At 37.7% G+C, this 19,400-nt stretch overlaps 1 protein-coding gene and 2 non-coding genes across 3 annotated transcripts in view; all 3 read left to right on the top strand.

Moving 5' to 3' along the window:
- The window catches only part of EIF3A (eukaryotic translation initiation factor 3 subunit A), a 47,321-nt gene that overhangs the window by 19,124 nt on the left and 8,797 nt on the right, over positions 1-19,400 (top strand). Inside the window, 11 exon segments of the mRNA XM_067561309.1 lie at positions 867-971; positions 1,815-1,913; positions 2,641-2,757; positions 4,593-4,778; positions 9,545-9,892; positions 10,413-10,517; positions 10,925-11,038; positions 11,384-11,506; positions 14,528-14,681; positions 16,067-16,251; positions 17,210-17,301. Of these exon segments, the coding sequence (XP_067417410.1) occupies positions 867-971; positions 1,815-1,913; positions 2,641-2,757; positions 4,593-4,778; positions 9,545-9,892; positions 10,413-10,517; positions 10,925-11,038; positions 11,384-11,506; positions 14,528-14,681; positions 16,067-16,251; positions 17,210-17,301 (1,628 nt within the window).
- On the top strand, positions 2,290-2,420 carry LOC137161843 (small nucleolar RNA SNORA19). The gene has a single exon (XR_010922194.1). It is a non-coding gene; the product is annotated as a small nucleolar RNA SNORA19 (small nucleolar RNA).
- LOC137161842 (small nucleolar RNA SNORA19) lies at positions 4,891-5,022 on the top strand. The gene has a single exon (XR_010922193.1). It is a non-coding gene; the product is annotated as a small nucleolar RNA SNORA19 (small nucleolar RNA).

Raw genomic sequence — 19,400 nt, 5'->3', positions numbered from 1 at the left:
GGGGTTGCTCAGGCTGCCCACCAGTGGTGCTGGGGTGCTCCAGCACTGCGCCCACCCAGCCGGTCTGGCTGGTGCCTGGTGCTTGGACCACTCAGGGCGGACCGGGGGTTGTGACAGGAGAGGGGGCATGGCTTCAGGCAGAAGGGCTGGGGCCGGGGGCTAGCCTTCCCAAACAGGCGGTTCATATGGTGGCTGCCCCCCCAAATAAGATGGTCAAACTCCGCCTATGATTAATCTTAATGAAGGTTTACAAGGACCTAAGCGGTTAAGAAAACTTGCTGCCTTCATTTGATTTGAGGGGAAGTTGATGAGATACAAATTGTCTTCTGGTGAGACCTTCCCATCTTCATGGGAAAAAAAAAAAAAGCTTTCCTTGAAATCAGTTACATGCAACTTGTTTCCTCTCACTATTTAAGCATTACTGCTTTTCCTCTAGCAATTTTTTTGCCATATTTAGTTTTAGAACTTTGGGAATTTACCAAGAAACTGTAAGATGTACATCTGTATAGTTCAGATCCAAGCATGAATATACTCATGCAGGGACTGTCTTCATTTGTGTCTGGAAAGTGCCTAACATACCATGCACACTAACCCAATCTAAATACTTATCATAGACTACATTTTTTTTCTTCTGTTCCACCATTTGCAACTGAAAACTACATTCCATAATTTCTGCAATCTAATTTAAATAATGTATTATATTTTTGATGAATCATAAAATGAATTAATGAAAGCATAATGAATTAAGCATTTTATTGGCTGTATGTTTAATTTTTTGGGTACAAAGTTGCTGAGTGTAATTATTAACATGGAGTTACAGTTACCTTGAGCAAATATTTTTTTTTCTTTCATTATGTTGACTTTAGGTGAGGTTCAACGTAGTGCAGCATGTTGTTCCAGAGGTGAAGGAACTTTACAATTGGCTTGAAGTAGATTTCCATCCACTAAAGCTATGTGGCCGTGTAACCAAGGTGAGTCCTTTAGCAGTATATAGAAAAACACTAGTCTGGGCAGATGATACTAGTTGTCAGCTAGATTGGATTGTCAGCTCTTTGGGTCAGGGACTTCATTTGGCCTATTTTCATTATTGCTGTGTGTTTACATTATAAACTGCTGTGTATGCTTATGTTGCTATATAAATAGCATATAAAGTTGTTTTCAAAAGCATTTTTAACCTGCAGTATCCATTGACACCACTTAAAGTGCCCTGAAAAGGAGAGAGAGTTTTGGGAGGAATCTTGAAATTCTTGGTCTCTGGACTGGTGAAGATGACATTGGGGAGGTAGTTCAGCTAAGCTTTTGAGGGTGGACTTTAAGTAGTTACACACAACCTCTGTCTCACCCTCTTTTGGAAAGCTACTGAAATGGTTATATGGGAGAGGGAGAAACTGCAAAAGCCATCTGCATTTACGTTTAGGTGGAATTCAAACCACAGTGAGAATAAAGTAGGCACTGTAAATTTGGTCCATTGAGTTTTTCTAAATTCCACAATTGAAGCACATTATATTGTCTTTGTGTCTGTAAGAACAGGAATATTTGATGTGCTAAAGAAATACCGAAGGTAGTTACAATGTAGTTCATATAGCCAGTGCTGCCAGTCACCTTCATACAAAATCTTGGTATCCATTGTGTAAAAAACAGTAGTGTACTTATAAAAAGATTTGCATCAGTAATAAATTTATAATTAGGCAGTGCTTTATTTCATGAATTCTAAAGTGGATTTATTTTGGAGAGTTTTGTTTAACTTGACATTTGAAGGGTTTTTTGGCCTCTCAGATGAAATAGATATTGTAACTTTCTGGGCATTGTGACAGGTTCTAAACTGGGTGAAAGATCAAGCTGAAAAGGAACCTGAATTGCAGCTGTATGTCCCACATCTGCAAAACAACACAATCCTTCGTCTTCTTCAGCAGGTATGATTATTAAAAAAAAAATAAAAATTGTATGTTCACAGAGGTGTCTGAGTTTGAGACTGTTTCGGAAGAATCCAAAGCCAAAAATGTAACGTTTTATTTTTTGTCTAAGTAAAAATTTGCCATTGAATGTAAATACACTTAGTATGACTTTGAGACCATCTTTTTTCCCCATCCAAATAACCCATCCTTCCTGTCTTATGCTGCATTGTTAAACGCAACTCTAGCTGCTATCCTGTTTTAAGTTGTGGCTGTATACACTGATATAGGATTTTATCTAGACTTATTTGTTCCTTTATTTTATTTTTCAATCTTATCATATCTGTTAAATCCTTTGTCTCCTTGTAGTTAATTTGAAACAGGCTTGTTTTTTCAAATGCACATTTCATTGACCTGCACCCATTGCAGTGGTGAGCAGTGTTATTTCTGATGTGCCAGACAATAGATGAAGGTTAATTAGCAGCATTGCTGAATATAGTTACTGCTGCCAGTCTCCTTCTTACAAAGAACCTATTCAAGAAAGTCACTTGATCCCAGATTAAGATTAAATAAAAGTTGGAAGAAAACGTTGAAGTGTTGGTAAAATATGGATAATAATTAAGCACATCTTGGTCAACCTGTTGTCCAGCTGTCAAATCAGGCTAACTTTACAGCATGTGCAATAGTTTTAGCTTCTGTTAACCTGGTTTTTAATGGAAAAAAACCTGAATGTTCATATATTGTGCAGGTGGCGCAGATTTATCAGAGCATTGACTTTTCTCGTCTGACTACCCTGGTTCCTTTTGTTGATGCTTTCCAGTTGGAGCGTGCTATTGTCGATGCAGCCAGACATTGTGACTTGCAAGTAAGTGCCATAAAAAGAGAGAGAGGGTGTGTGTGTGTGTGTGTGTGTGTGTGTGTGTGTGTGTGTGTGTGTGTGTGTGTGTGTGTGTGTGTGTGTGTGTGTGTGTGTGTGTGTGTGTGTGTGTGTGTGTGTGTGTGTGTTTATAGCTTCCCAATGTCTGGCTGAGGTCAGGTCTGATAATACAGAGTTGTTGCTGATGAACAGAGAAGGTGCAACCAGAGTAAATGGTGGAAGTGATCTTTTTGATACATTAATTTGTTACTATTTCATGTTCTTAAATTGTGTTGCCCACCTCCAGTAATGAAGAGGACTGCAGTATATAAATATAATAAATAAATTTCAGTGAAACTTATTTAAGTGACTGCCTGAGGGATCAGCAAAAACACAGTCTAATACAGGATGTCCTTAACCAAAAGTCTAACAACAGTACTGGAAACTTTGGGCACGCTCCAAAGTAATCACTTAGGTCTACTTCCAAAAGCTGTAATTGGTGCACACTTTGTCCAGTTGTTGACCTAGAAATAAAGCAACAGATGACTTGAGACATTTTAACTTCTACTGTAAATAACATGTTTTGTCAATAGAATGTGTATACATATTTATTAAACATTAACCTGAGCTGTAGTCTAGAATACCATATTTTTTGCATGATGATGATGAAGAAATAAACTGTTCCTGTTTCAGAGCACTTTACATCTATTCATTTGATTTAGGGAAGACGTTGAGACTAGTTAGAACCTAAAATAAAACACATGCAATTGAAGGCCTCCTTAAAGTCAGTGGTAAAGCTTCTATTGGCTACGTTAGGATTTCACTCTTGGTGCCTACTGCCAAAATTAAGTGGAATGAAGCAGGGCAAATCATCTGTCTGTAATGAAGAGGAAGTATCAAGAACTATTAATGTAGTTGGTTTTCACCTCATGCAATGTTCCTTACATAGAATCATTGAAAGACTATCTTACAACCATGCTTCCATATTTATTCAGACTTTGGAGAGTTGCCTCTTTAGCAGGGTGAGCTTTTTTACAAGACATTTTGTTCTGTTGAGTATAAGCCCAAGTGTAGCAGCAATTTTGTTCCTTCATTGTTCAAACATCAACTTCCTATATCTAGGGCAATTGTGTGCTTTTTTTTTTTAAATATAACTTATGCTTGGAGCTTGTCTACATGCTGAAGTTGCACCATTTTTTAACTTGATTTACAAACACATTTTGTTAAACTTGTGCAAACCCCTTTGTGGACAAACTTCTCTTGGTTTAAAATGGCTTATATTGGTTCAGCTTGCACCTGTAGTGTAAGTCAAATTTAAACCAGTTTAAGAAGGTCCACGTGCAGTTGTACCACTTTAACTCAATCAGTTTAAAATCACACGTCCAGTTAAATTGGTGCATCTTTGTGTGTTTATCAGGCCTCAGAGGCACAGTCAATTTAAAATCATGCTTCTGGCAAGAGCAGTGGTTATTTATGACAATAGAATTGTATTTACCTGTTGTTACAAGTACCACTTACATTATGATAGCTGTAAGAAATAATTATTTTTTCAGTTTAATTTTTACATTTGATAGTACTTTGTGTGTAGTGAATGTTATTGTTTCCCATGTATTGTCATTTGTGCAGCTGTGGGTCACTGGCACAACAATGGAGAGAGATTATTTAAATGTAATAATTTAAAAAAAATTTATAAAACCACAGTAAGGAAGGCGACTCAGATACAAGCCGCTACTTTTATCTCCCCTTTTGAAACTGACTGCATTTCAAATTGATGTCTCATTTTAAATGTTCAGTGGTGCCCTAATTCTGATCTTCTGAATCTTATTTCAATTTATTTCGTAAAGGTTCGCCTTGATCATACTTCTCGAACGCTGAGCTTCGGATCAGATTTAAATTATTCAACTCGAGAAGATGCCCCACTTGGCCCTCAGCTGCAAAGTATGCCTTCTGAGCAAATTAGAAATCAACTGACTGCTATGTCCTCTGCTCTTGCTAAGGCTCTTGAAGTCATTAAACCGCCTCATTTAGTGGTAAGTGTTTTTAAGTTTTTGAATTTTTTTGACAAAAATATCAGCATTCCATGAAGTGAATTGTGTTTGTCTCTTGTACAGCTTCTGTTCAATTTTTTTCTTGCCTCATCAAATGCACATTTCATTTACCTGCTCTCATTGCATTGGTGAGCAGTGTTATTTCTGATGTGCTAAACAAACTGGTGAAGGTTAATTAGCAGCATAACTATATGCAGTTACTGTTGCCAGTCCCCTTCAAACAAAACAACTGATCAGCAAGGTCAGTGTATACCATTTTAATGTAGTAGTAAAGTGATTATTAGTGCCAGATGGTTAAATGTGTTTTAAGCACCCTTTTGCCATCTTAGTTATATGAACCTCGCCCTTCTAATTCCACTAGATTTTTTTTGGTTAGCCAGATATACTTATTTTGAAGCTGTCAGTATCTTTCTGAGCATTAACCATTTGTTTTGTTTACTTTCCTATGGCACATGAAAACCATTTGGCTGTCTATAGGAAGTTAAATAAATTAATGGGCATTACTAGGTTTGAGCAGCCCAAAGCTTGGCTGTTGCATTTTTTTTTTTTTTTTGGCAGTAATATGTTGCTCCATCTTTCTTTTTTTTTTATAGATATTATTACTGTTCTTATAGCATTGTGCCAACTTTTGTTTTGAATGCCCTCTAGTTGTAATGATGAGCTATATTTATGTACTTATGAATTAAGTAAAAACATAAGAAGCTAAGAACTTGATATTTTGTCAGTCTTATGTTTTATAAATTTTAGAATTTAAGGAATTAGGTGATTTGTCAGATTGAATTAGTTTATTGGTCTGTCTGGTAATGTCTTCATCTGACAGTAGTCAGTTACTGACACTTCTGAGGGAGGCCAAAAATTCCATATGTATCTAAGCAGTTACTATGTAGCCATGTAATTAATGACTGTATCACAGTATATACATATGAGAGGGCGGAACTAAGATTGTCTGAGCAATCTTAATTCTGTGGCATATCCTTGCTTCTAAGTGCTTGATTTTTACAACCTTGACATTCTTTCACATTTTTTGTCATATAATTAAAGATATTCTTATTTATCTCCTCTTCCTGGATGACTGTCAGTGTAAAGGACCTGGAATGTGACTTCACAGTTGAAGCTAGATACCTTAAGTAAAGGTCTCCCTGCCTAAGAACCAACTCCCCCTCAATTGGGGCTGGTAGTTGCATATTGGATTTCAACATCCAGCCTGTGATGTCACTCTTCAGGTTCTCCAGAGTCCTCTAGGAAACAGTAGTAAGTCTCAGAGCCTGATCTTTCAAATATTTTTTTTGGTTGTTTTTGGTGGAGCAAGATCTTTGAGTTAATCTTTACCTATCATAAAGGAGCAAAAAAGGGCAAACTTTTTTTTTTTTTTTTTTTTGCTTTGCATAATGCATTTTGAGAGTGGACATTTAGAATCATAAAAATATAGGGTTGTAAGGGAGCTCAAGAGGTCATCCATCTACTCCAGCCCCCTGCATTGAGGCAGAATGACACATACCTAGAGCAGCCACAGCAGGTGTTTGTCCAGCCTGTTCTTAAAAACCTCCAGTGAAGGGAATTCCACGTTGGAGTGCTTCTACATTCCAGTGCTCAACTATCCTTATAATCAGAAAGTTTCTCCTAATATCTAACCTAAATTTCACTTGCTGTAGATTAAACTGATTACTTCACCTTCAGTGGATATGGAGAACAATTAATCATCCTTCTCTTTATAACAGCCTTTAAAGTATTTTAAGACAATTATAAGGTCCCCTCTCAATCTTCTTTTCTCAAGACTAAACATGCCCAGTTTTTTTTAATCCTTCCTTATAGGTCATGTTTTCTAAGCCTTTTACCATTTTTTGTTGCTGTCATCTGGACTCTCTTTAATTTGTTCATATCTTTCAGTGTGATGTCCAAAACTGGACACACTACCCCACCTGAGACCTCACCAGTGCAGGACAGCTATCTCTCATATCATACGTACAACACTCCTGTCAATACACTGCAGAATGATATTAGCCTTTTTTGCATTGTATCACATTGCTGAGTCATATTCACTTTGTGATCCACTGTAACCCAAAGATCCTCTTCGGCAGTACTACAGCGTAGCCATTTTCCCCCATTTTGTAGTTATGCCTTTGATTTTTCCTTTCTATGTATAGTACTTTGCACTTGTCTTTGTGGAATTTCATCTTGTTGATTTCAGACCAGTTCTCTAATTTGTTGAGGTTGTTTTGTATTCTAATCTTGTTCTTTAAAGTACTTGTAAGCTCCCACCTGGGTGTCATCTGCAGATTTTATGAGCTTGCTTTCTACTCTATTATCTAAGTCATTAATGCAAATATTGAATAATACTAACCCAGGACAGACCCCTTTGGAACCTCACTAGATACATCCCTCCAGTTTTACAGCAAACCATTGATAACTACTCTTTGAGTACTGTCTTTCATCCAGTGTTGTACCCACCTTATTGTAATTTCATCTAGACAACATTTCCCTAGTTTGCTTTTCATTATGTAAAGTAATGTGTATTGAGTGAGCACTAAGTCGTCATTAGATATTTCCGCTGTGTTCAGAGTAATCATTTTATACCTGTAGTGTTTCAGCCTTGAGTAAACTACAAAATAAATTATTTAGAGGTGACTGCTAACTGCATGATTAAGCACTACTACTGATTGTCATGATGACTGTTAGCAAAGCGTTCTTAAGGCTGGATTCAAAGCCTAGCTAAATGGGGCTCGAATTGTCCCTCAGATTTTAAATTCTTAGTAGTCTTTGGTAACTGAATTAGTGTACACCAGGGAGAAATAGAACCCTACATGGTTAATTTCTGAAAGATATTTAACACATTTTCTGTTTGCAAGTTTGTACTATTGATGTGTTTAGACTTACTAAAATGTTCACATTAAACTTGTTTGACTTTACAAGCATTTAGTGAAAATGCCAATTATTTTTAGGTGATAAGTTTGGAATTGCACTAGATTTGAGACTGGCTTTTACATTCTATTCTTTAAATTGCTGTTCTTTGTTAGATGCGGTTTGATCAACATTTAATTGTGTCTAGTAGATATTGTGGCTGTACACAATACTTTGAGGTCATGCTCATATATATTTTTATATATAGTTATTCGCCATACTTAGTCCAGATATAGTCACATTACACAATCAGTATTTTTAAAAAGACCCACATATTATGACCCATTAAGCTAGACCCATATTTATATAGTGGAGGTAAAATTAACTTGTCAATTAAAATAGTGTTGAATGTGTACTTTTATTTTTAGCAGTCTCAGAAAGTTGTCAGTCTTTATCAAATAATAAATGTTTCCTCCATAGGGACAGAAGTCCTTTAACAATGTGTAAAAGTTACAGTATGACTGCGTCTGTGGTGTCATCTTAACATTTCAACCATGATTTATCAAGTATTTCCATCCATATAAGTATCATGGAAACAATACCGCAGTATTCCAGGGTGTATGCTCATCAGCCACGAGTGCATATTGTATAATACAAGTTACTAAATACTCTTGTTGGCCGAACATACCCTGAAATGTTGTTCTTAAAATATTTCTATATAGTCCTTTAAAAATGTTTTCCAAAGAATATAGTTTTGTTATGATGTTGGTCAACAGACTGTGGGCCAGTTTATGAATGGGCCTAATCCAGTCTGCAATTTAGACATCTGCTTGGCTTGCAGGTGCAGTTAGTTAACTAGACATATAAATGCTTGCAATTGTAACTTCAGAAATGTGGAGTTCTGATATTAAAATCAAACACCCTTTATAGTTACAGTTGCAAGCTTGGGGAAGGGTAAACCAAGCAGACATCTTTGTTGTTACATTCAGTACTTTGCTACTATATAAGAACAGACTGTAACTGTGTCAAATTTGCTGCAGTGTATATGGGTGATTTTAAAAAAAATCTTAAGCCTTTCCTTTCTCCCCCCCTTTCTTCTTCCACATGCTCCTGTTGCCATCTCCCCCTTTTACAGCACTTATCAGTGGTTTCAGGGCTTCAAAGAAATGTAGATGGTGCTTCTCCCTGTTCTCTTTTTGAGGCTCTGCAGTGGCTGATTAGCTAAGGGTGTGGTGGTGGTGAACAGTGGTGAGTAAAGAAAAAGGGGCAGAAGATCCTTAAAGGACACAGTCTGTGTGAAACCTAGTTATTTTTTTATAAAGGAATTAAAGATAGACTCAGATACTGCACTTGCTTCTGAGTCATGCTGTCAGTTTCTGTGGTCTTACAACTTTCTCTCCCCTGTTGCTGTATAAAAGATCCATACAAACATGGGAAGCTGATTAAATAATCATATAAGTGAAACTGGTTATACATAAAGTGCTGTTTAGTGTATAAAAATGAACTGAAAAAAGTGTTCTTTTTTCATCTCAATTATAGAATCATGACTGTTACTTGTTACAATGGTATGTAAAATATTTTCAGACCAATTTTTTTTTTTTTTTTTTTTTTAAGTAAGGTCAAAAATTTCACGCCTAGGACACACTTGGTAGAGTGTTGATCTGATACTGTGGAATGTTTAACATGTTTAACTTTGTGCATGTGAGTAATCCCTTTGAGACTACTACTTGTATTAGTTTACAGGATTGGAACTATGTTTTCAGTGGCTGTAAAGTTTTTCATGCAGTTACCAAATATAGGAAATAAGATGTTTTTGAGTTGTCTGTTTTACAGTGTTTAACTTTTCCATGACTTGGGCATTTTAAAGAGATGCCAACCAATTGGCTGTCTTGTTCTTAATTTACATTCAGCAAGAGAAGGAAGAACAACATCAGTTGGCTGTCACTGCTTACTCAAAAAATTCAAGGAAAGAGCATCAGCGTATCCTTGCTCGTCGTCAAACTATAGAGGAGAGAAAGGAACGTCTTGAAAGCCTAAACATTCAGCGTGAGAAAGAAGAGTTGGAACAGCGTGAAGCTGAACTTCAAAAAGTTCGTAAAGCTGAAGAAGAGAGACTGCGCCAGGAGGCAAAAGAAAGAGAGAAGGAGCGTATTCTGCAAGAACATGAGCAAATCAAAAAGAAAACTGTTCGTGAACGCTTGGAGCAGATTAAGAAGACTGAACTGGGAGCCAAGGCATTCAAAGATATTGATATTGAAGTAAGCAATTTATTACTAGAATATCGAATTATTCTAGATTCTTATACTGTTATTTAGCTGCCTAAATTTCGGATTGTCCACTTGTTTGTTTGTTTTGTCAGTAAGACATTCCTAAAAACAGGAAACTACCAGTTTGGGCAATTTAAACTTAACAAAGTTGGGATAGGAGCTGTTTACATGTAGGAAAGAGTCTAGCCATTTGTGAGGGGACTGAAGATTTCTTCCATCTAGATTATCTACCTAGTAGTAAAACCTGAAATAGATGTCCAAATTCTAGTGGTGATAACTGAACTATGTCTTAGTTAGAATTCAGATAAAAATCCATGAGATATCTTCAAAGTAAAATACAAGTTGCACAACAGACACTAACAGGAGCCTAAAAATGTTCAGAAAGTCAACTAGTTTGAAAGTTAAATGAGAAATAGCAGAAAAGTTAAAGTAAACGTAGGAAACTGCATTCATGTCAGGAAATAACCATTGGCTTTCTGGTCTGTTTATTAACTTTAATGTCTGATGGTAGGATCTTGAAGAATTGGACCCCGACTTCATCATGGCTAAACAGGTTGAACAACTGGAGAAAGAAAAGAAGGAACTCCAAGAACGTCTGAAGAATCAGGAAAAGAAGGTATAAAGCAATAAGAGTAGAGGCTTGGCTACATAGAAATGTACATAAGTTTAATTAAACCATTGCAGACCCCTGTGTGGATACACTTATGTTGATTCTAAAACAGTATCAGTTTATCTTGCTGCTGTAGATATAAGAAGCAAGCTGAATTCATACAAGTCAGATTTTAATTGACTTGTATTCCCATGCAAATCTGCACCAATTCAACTAAATTGGTTTAAAATCACACCTTGAATTAAACTGGTGCAATTTCACATGTAGCCCAGGCATAAATTGCAAAGACCAATATGCTGGGAATACTGAGGTAGCAAAAATATATTGGTGAAGTAGAAATATTTTTTTAGTATACCAAATTTGGTCTTTATTATATACAGTATATATAATACATTTGTTTTTTCTATATTTAGATTGACTATTTTGAAAGAGCAAAGCGCTTGGAAGAAATTCCTCTAATCAAGACTGCCTATGAAGAACAAAGAATCCGAGATATGGACTTGTGGGAACAACAAGAAGAAGAAAGGGTAAGGATATTTTGGTTTCACATAGCAGCATCATTTGTTGCTGGGTATAAAAACTGGGTCTGTGCCATCTGTACGCTTTTCCTTGCCTAGTTCAATCTAAGAAGGGTAGATGTGATTTAGTTCAGATGGAGTTATTTCAGTTTCTCGTTATTTTTTTCCACTACTGGACTGCAGTGCAGTCTTTTGTGTTAGTCCAGATGGAGAAAGAAGCAGCTATCTGATAAGCTTCCTCTGGGTGTGGGCTTTGAGGACTGAGCAACCTGAGGGGGTTTGTTGTGTGTTATAAAGACAAATATTATATAAAATGTTTTATTTTTTAATATTTTGACTTTTGCATATTTACAGATCACGACAATGCAGCTGGAACGTGAAAAAGCCCTGGAGCATAAGAACAGGATGTCAAGGATGTTGGAGGATAAAGACTTATTTGTATCTAGGCTCAAAGCAGCACGACAATCAGTTTATGAGGTAAATATCATGTGTTATTGTGGGAAAAGCATTTCCATAAAGTATGGCAGTTAAATTGTGAGCTGGAAAAGTAAGAATGAACTAACAAATGGAGCTGGAAAATGTCTGTTTTCTTTTTAAATTACAAAGATGTTGCCATACTATTTTTCTGAATCTTTGGGGGAAAACCACTTTCTGACAATCTAGAACAATTTAAATTCAGACAGTTGAGCCTTTAAAGACAAAAGAACAATTTTATAATTCCAGAGAGCCCTCGTTCTTTCATTCAGAATTACATTAATGAATGGGAGGGGAGATGTCCACAAGATGATCTGGCAGACGCTGTCCCTTCCCAGGCACTGTCATTTAAAATTACAGTGGCATCTACCACAGTTGCTTACCTGTAAAAGTAATTATTAAAATATTTGATAGCTTTTTAATGCTGCTTTTTAATGTGGTTTAGAAACTGGAAATGAGGGGGAGCCAGCACCATATGACCAGTCTGCTATTCTAGACCACAAGTAATCCACAGACCACAATTTGGAATTGCTGGCCTTGTTAGAGTAATTTTCAAAATGTTTCTAATCTAAAAAACCAGAGGTGTTTCAGTTCTGTGTCTTGTTACTTGATTCAGCAGAACACTATACGTTAGAAGTGTCTGCTTTTTAGATGTGAGACTAGGTTTGTGAGATTATATGTAGAATCATAGAAGATTAGGGTTGGAAGGGACGTCAGTAGGTCATTTAGTCCAACTCCTTGCTCAAAGCAGGACCAACCCCAGCTAAACCATCCCAGCCAGGGCTTTGTCAAGCCATACCTTAAAAAATCTGTAAAGATGGAGATTCCACCGCCTCCCTAGGTAACCCATTCCAGTGCTTCACTATCCTCCTAGTGAAAAGGTTTTTCCTAATATCCGACCTAGACCTCGCCCATTGCAACTTGAGATGATTGCTCCTAGTTCTGTCATCTACTACCACTGAAAACAGCCTAGTTCCATCCTCCCTGGAACCCCCTTTCAGGTAGTTAAAGGCTGCTATCAAATCCCTCCTCATTCTTCTCTTCTGCAGACTAAACAAGCCTAGCTCCTTCAGCCTCTTCTCATAAGTCATGTGCTCCAACCTGCTAATTATTTTCATTACCCTCCGCTGAACTCTTTCCAATCTGTCTACATCCTTTCTGTAGTGGAGACTCAAAACTAGACACAGTAGTCCAAATGAGACCTCACCAGTGCTGAATAGAGGGGAATAATCACTTCCCTCAATCTGCCGGCAGTGCTTCTACTAATGCAGCCCAATATGCCATTAGCCGCCTTAGCAGTAAGGGCACACTGTTGACTCATAACCAGCTTCTTGTCCAGTGTAACCTTTGGGTCCTTTTCTGCTGAACTGCTGCCTCGCCAGTCGGTCCCCAGTCTATAGCAGTGCATGGGATTCTTCTGTCCTAAATGCAGGACTCTGCACTTGTCTTTGTTGAGCCTCATCAGATTTCTTTTGGCCCAGTCCTCTCATTTATCTAAGTCGCACTGTATCCTATCCCTGCACTCCAGTGTATCTACCACTCCCCCTAGCTTAGTGTCATCTGCAAACTTGCTGAGGGTGCAATCTACCCCATCCTCCAGATCATTAATGAAGATGTTGAACAAAACTGGCCCCAGCACTGACCTTGGGAGCACTCTGCTTGTTACCGGCTGTCAGCTAGACATCGAACTGTTGATCACTACCTGTTGAGCCCGATGATCTAGCCAGCTTTCTATCCATCTTATAGTCCATTCATCCAATCCATACTTCTTTAACTTGCTGACAAGAGTACTGTGGGAGACAGTATCAAAAGCTTTGCTAAATTCAAGGTATATCATGTACACCGCTTTCCCCACATCCACAGACCCAGTCATCTCATCATAGTAGGCAATCAGGTTGGTCAAACATGAGTTGCCCTTGGTGAATCCATGCAAACTGTTCTTGATCACCTTCCTCTTTTCCAAGTGCCTCAAAATGGATTCCTTGAGGACCTGCTCCATGATTTTTTCCAGGGACTGAGATGAGGCTGATGGATCTGTAGTTTTCTGGATCTTCCTCCTTCCCTTTTTTGAAGATGGGCACCATATTTGCCTTTTTCCAGTCATCCGGCACCGCCCCCAGTCAACACGAGTTTTCAAAGATAATGTCCAAGGGCTCTGCAATCGTATCAGCCAACTCCCTCAGCGCCCTCAGATGCATTGCCTCCAGCCCCATGGACTTGTGCATGTCCAGCCTTTCTAAATAGTCCTGAACCTGTTCTTTCAGCACTGAGGGCTGCTCACCGCCTCCCAGTTCTGTGCTGCCCAGTTCAGTAGTCTGGGAGCTGACCTTGATTGTGAAGACAGAGAGAAATGAAAGGAGAGAAGGGATACAATAGAAATTTTGTGACTTAGTTTCCTGTTCTTGTACTTTAAAATCTTCACTGAATTTTCTGTGGTGTTTTAGAGATTTAGCAGTTTTCCTCCCATAGACATTAGTGGAATTTGGAAGGGAAAGTCATTATGCTAAAAATTTGCCTATTGTCTTTTGGGGTTATCTTTACACTGTTTTCTCCTAAAAAATTTTAGGGATATGGAGAAACTGTCAAACTCAATATTCTTCAAAAGTAGGCACTGAAATTATTTTGTTGCTTTAATAAGAACTACTAAAGAAGGAAGAGGTTTTAGCAGCTTCTGGTAGCAACATATGACTTTTTGTAGCACTGTATGTGATTTCTGTGAGATTGGGCATCTGTTTATCATATTTGGGTTTCTGAGAAAACAAAGCACTAGCATTGGGGATGCTGATTCCCTTTTTCAGAGGTAGACATTGCATCCTTTACTCTGAACTTCTCAGAAGGGGGTTGGCAGGAGGAAAGGTTAACCATCACCCCGTAAAATGGCCAGTGGATCTGAAGACGATTACTGCAAAATTTGTTCACATTATTATTTTGTGATTCTTTTCATGTTTGTTCAGTGACCTAAACAACTGTTCAGCTGTTAGATTGAGTTCTGAAGATTTTACTTGTACACTTGCTATTTTTCAGGAAAAACTCAAACAGTTCCAAGAAAGGTTAGCAGAAGAAAGACATAATCGTTTGGAGGAACGCAAGAAACAACGCAAAGAGGAGAGGCGTATTACTTATTACAGAGAAAAGGAGGAGGAAGAACAGAGATTGCAAGAAGAAAAAATGCTTAAAGGTAAAAATTAAGAGACTTGCATTGAGTAAACAGACTGATATTGTATCTCATTCCTTCTTAAACCATCCCAAAATCTTTCAGGGTCAAGTATAGGTCACTGAGTTTCACAGGATTGTAGGATATTTTTCTGTACCTCTGCATTCACTGCAACCAGACAGTGCATCCTGTGAGCTGCATGCTTGTGCAGGTAGCCAGCCTGCTGGCATCCTTTTTGCATACACGTACACACAGTGAAAGTGGGGTCAGAGGTATGTGGGATGAAGAGAAAATCAATAATGAATGAATGAGGAAGGGAATAGAGCAGTGATCCACAAACAGTGCAGTGCACCCCTCTAAGGGGGGTGCATAGGAACATTAGTGGAGGGGCGTGGAGGGGCCTAGGCTGCCCCCCTCCCCCCGGGGAGTGAGGAGGGAGTGCCACTCAGCCTCGCTCTGCCCCCAGCTCTGCTCTGGCTCCAGTCCTGCCCTCAGCCACAGCTCCAGCCCCAGCCTGGGTTCCTGGCCCCTCTCCTGACCGCGGTTCCCAGTTGTGCAAAGACAGATTCCATTACAGGTAAGGGAGGCATGACAGAAAAAGTTTGGGGACCACTGGGATAGAATAAGAATGGAAGCTGGAGAGTCTCTGCTCATAGGTTTCAAATTTGAGATCTGACAGTCTCTTTCTGTACATGGGAGAGAAAAATAGAGGGAATGTTGCTGCCAGACTAAGAACACAAGAATTACTATACTGGATCAGTGCAGTGCTCTGTCTAGTCCAGTATCATTTGTCTGGTGGTCAGTACCCAAAACTTCAGAAGAAGATGAATGGAAACCCTTAGATTGAACAATTAATTAAAATAACTTTCCCATAAGGCAAATATCTTCCCCAACCCCCTATTAGTGAGTGGCTGAAGGCTTTGAAGTGTCAGGTTTGTATCCTTTATAAAACTACTCAAAATCTTATCTTTATTCAGGATTTTTGTACCTCACTTATGAAATCACTAGTTACTTTTGTGACGCTTTTCCTGACTTAAGAGGTACATCAAGTTTATTGTTTTAACTTGTATGTCACACCTTAATATTAATAAATTTCATCTATGCAGAGGTTTATAGGTATCTGCATATAGGTATGGTTTCTTTGCTAAATATCCAACAGCTGTTGTGCCAGATATCAAGTTGATAAACTATTTTTTGGTTTTTCTGTCACTTGGATATTAATTGCTTTCAAAAGAAGAATTCTGCTGTTCACAAATACTAAAATAGTTACTTGATTTTTGTGGGCCTGAAGTGGACAATTGTGTACCCTTTCTCTTTTTTTTCCTCCAGTTATAAACTGCTGTCAGAGAGGATTTGCTATATTGGTAGTTTGTTTATTTTTTTCAAAAGAATACAAATTCTTGTTGCAGAGCTTGAAGAGAAGGAACGTGTTGAGCGTGAAAAACGTGAGGAGGAACAGCGTGAATACCAGGAGCGTGTCAGAAAACTAGAAGAAGTAGAGAGGAAAAAACGTCAAAGAGAATTGGAAATTGAGGAGAGGGAGCGTCGCAGAGAAGAGGAGAGGCGAGGTCTTGATGATTCAGTTTCAAGAAGGGTATTATTTTTTGTTTTTTTTAAATGGGCTGGTTGCTCTTCTTCTTTATATGTTTTGTAAGGAGTTGAAAATGCAGGTTAGGTGTGTTAATGAAAGTAGTGTAGAGATGTACAACCAGTAAGGAAGTAAGTAGGTGCAGTTAAATTCTGAGTGGTTAGTTGCTTGCCTAGTTCAGAAGTTAATATTTGGGTGTCAGCAATTGACAATTTAGTTATTGCTGCCATGGAAAAAGTAGTTTAATCATATTGCACCAATATGTTTAAAGGGGTAGAGAATAGATTTTTTTTTTATGATAAGCACAAATGAATTGGAAGTGACCAATGAGGAATAAAACTGTAATGGCTTATGCTAAAGATGTGAATAAGAATAATTATTAAAGGGAAACTCCAGTCTAAACGTAAAAATAAATCCATTCAGTGTATCAGATTAGAAGAGTGAAGGCAGTGAATTTAGATCATTAACCTGTTTGAAATAATTTATATAATAAATGCTTAAAAGTACTCTATATCCTGAGTATCTGTAAACATATATTATATAAAAGGTTTTACTTGCCCATAGTGGGTCATGTCATGTAATGAATAAAGAACATTTTTAGAAAGATCTGATTGAAGTGATTGGATGTTTGCTGCTATTTATGGTAGTACATTCCTTTAAAATACCTTTGTGGCTTGAGTACTAATATATTTCTTAGCTATAAAATTTAGCTGCTGCTTAAAGTCATACTACAATATTGCTCATGTACTTTGTTGATCTAGAATTTAAATCTAAAGAAATATTATTGTATCATATTATCTGATCCTTAGCTTAGCCGGTTTCAGTTATTCAAGTGTTACATTGTAGAGAACTTCAGACTGATTGGTGCCAGAGCATGGTGTTAAGTGAATGGATTGCAAATATTTGAAGTTCTGTCTTTTTGTGCTACCATGATGATGCTACTGTTTACCTGTGGTTAATACAGGAATCATCTCGTTGGGGTGATAGAGACTCTGAAAACACCTGGAGACGAAGCGCTGAGCCAGAATCAGAATGGAGACGAGCACCACCAGAAAGGTAAATAGAGGGAAATCAAGCACCATGGGTGTTGGGCCCACAAATTGTAGGCACTCTTTCCATTGTCAGTTTGAGTAGCCTTTCCCTCTATTATGTCTAGCATTTGTATTTTTGAAAGTAATCCTCAAGGATTTTTTAAACTCTTTTGTAAGGATTCTAAAGTGAGACAGAAGGTATATAGCTATTTAAAAATGCAAATGGGGGAGAGTGGACTTGTGATAAGAAACACCCATCCCAACTGTATCATACTGTTATCCAAGCATCCTTTTATCTAGAAAATTGAATACAGTTAAACTTCCTGGTTTAGTTAAACCTTTAGAATAAATCCAGTTGATGCCACCAATTTTTCCTTTGCCACATAATTTTTCCTTTGCTAAATATGCAGCCTAATCAACCATCATCTTTACTTAAATGATTTGCTGCAGAGCTCAAAATGAGAGAAAGAGAGTGACTAAATATAGATTTCGTGGATGACCTATCATATTAGGAGTTTTCCATTAAGGAATTGGGAGAGATCCTGAAGAACTGTGTAACAAAAATTCAAAGCCTTGCAAGAAACTCAAAATCCAGGATAATTTACAGAAGTTGAAAATGTGTGTGCAAGCTGAAACCAAGATCTAAAGAAATGTCATGGATTGAGAGGGGAAACAAACTGAAAATGGAGAGTTTAAGGACTGAAAATTTTGAGGCTGTTCTTTTGGTAAAATTGCTAATCCTACGTCTGACTATATTAGGGTGTTGGGGTATGTTCACTGATAATTGAAAGGATTTTGAGAATGATTGCTTAGAAAGGAAAATATAGGTCTTTGGAAACTTTATGCATTTGTTAGAACTTTTCTCTTTTTCTTCCACACAGTTAAAATGTTTAGGTGGGAATCAAAATCAGTACAGTCCTCTGTGAAACTTTATGCAAGGCTATTGAATGTTTTCTTGACTAAATCTTTTAATTTGGCCCCAGAGAGTAATTGAAGTCAAATTTAGTGGTAATACTTTCTGACTTAGCTTGATATGAAAAGTAGGGCTCCTGTATTCATTGTGCACCCAAACGTCTCTTTGATTTTAGTGGTAGTCTGGGTGTTGTACAAGGACTGTGTTAATTTATATATTGGGCTCTAGTGTAGTAATGTCAATTAGACTGCAACTGAATAAAATGTTCAGAAATCTATTTCTGAATTAAGTAGAGGGCAGAATATTTGATAGAACATTTGGCTTCATGTGGGTAATCGGCAACAGGAACACACACATTTAGTTTGCCTATAGCTCCTAGCACAAAATGTGTCATGCGTTGGAATCATCCCCTGGACACTAGAAAAGGTAAGGAATTTCAGAGATTGTCTTGCAAACACTGACTTTTCACTTGATGCCGCGTCATTCATCACTCAAGTGCTGAAAGAGATATAACGGTCCGTAATCCTGGAACTACTTGTAAAGTGCTAGCAGGCACCTCACTGATTGCCTAGGACTTCAGGGTGGTCATTTTAGCTGTCAATTTGTTCCAGTTGTCCTCAACCTTTTCCAGACCATGACCCTGTGTTACAAAAGCAAACAATTGAAGATTTATCCTCCCTAGCCATAAAGAAAGAGAGGGTAGTCCTGACATATGCTGGACCTGTTTACAAATCCCAGGTTGAGAACCTGTGGTCTTGTCATTGGAGAGTCAAACTTCATCACTTCACAGTATAAGGAAGATGGTCAACATAAGAAACAAAAGAAAACATAACCCTCATAAAACACAGGCAACAAAATTAGTAATCTTCCAGATAATATGATCTGTAATGTGCGAAGACAGCCAAGGAGGAAAAGAAGTTTATTACTAAATAGAGGCTGTGCAGAATGTGTCATTGAGTGAGCAATTTATCATCCCCAAAAACATTATATAAAAAATTAACTTAATCAAAAACACAGATTGGCTTGGCAGAAGGATGGCAGTTGCACTAGATTGCGTCTTTAACAGGAATGTCAGTCTCCAGATCATGCATTTTAGGGAAAATCCATAGAGATTGTTCACAACAAGCACTTCTAATTCTTGAGAGAGACCAGATGAAGACCTTGGTATTCATCAAAGGGGATGATGATATTTCAGCTGTCATAGAAATGTA

This window comes from Emydura macquarii, unplaced genomic scaffold, assembly GCF_026122565.2.
Source record: "Emydura macquarii macquarii isolate MOO-44397 ecotype Brisbane River unplaced genomic scaffold, CSIRO-AGI_Emac_v2 contig_2372, whole genome shotgun sequence".
Taxonomy (NCBI): domain Eukaryota; kingdom Metazoa; phylum Chordata; order Testudines; family Chelidae; genus Emydura; species Emydura macquarii.
This window is presented reverse-complemented; position numbering and strand designations above follow the sequence as displayed.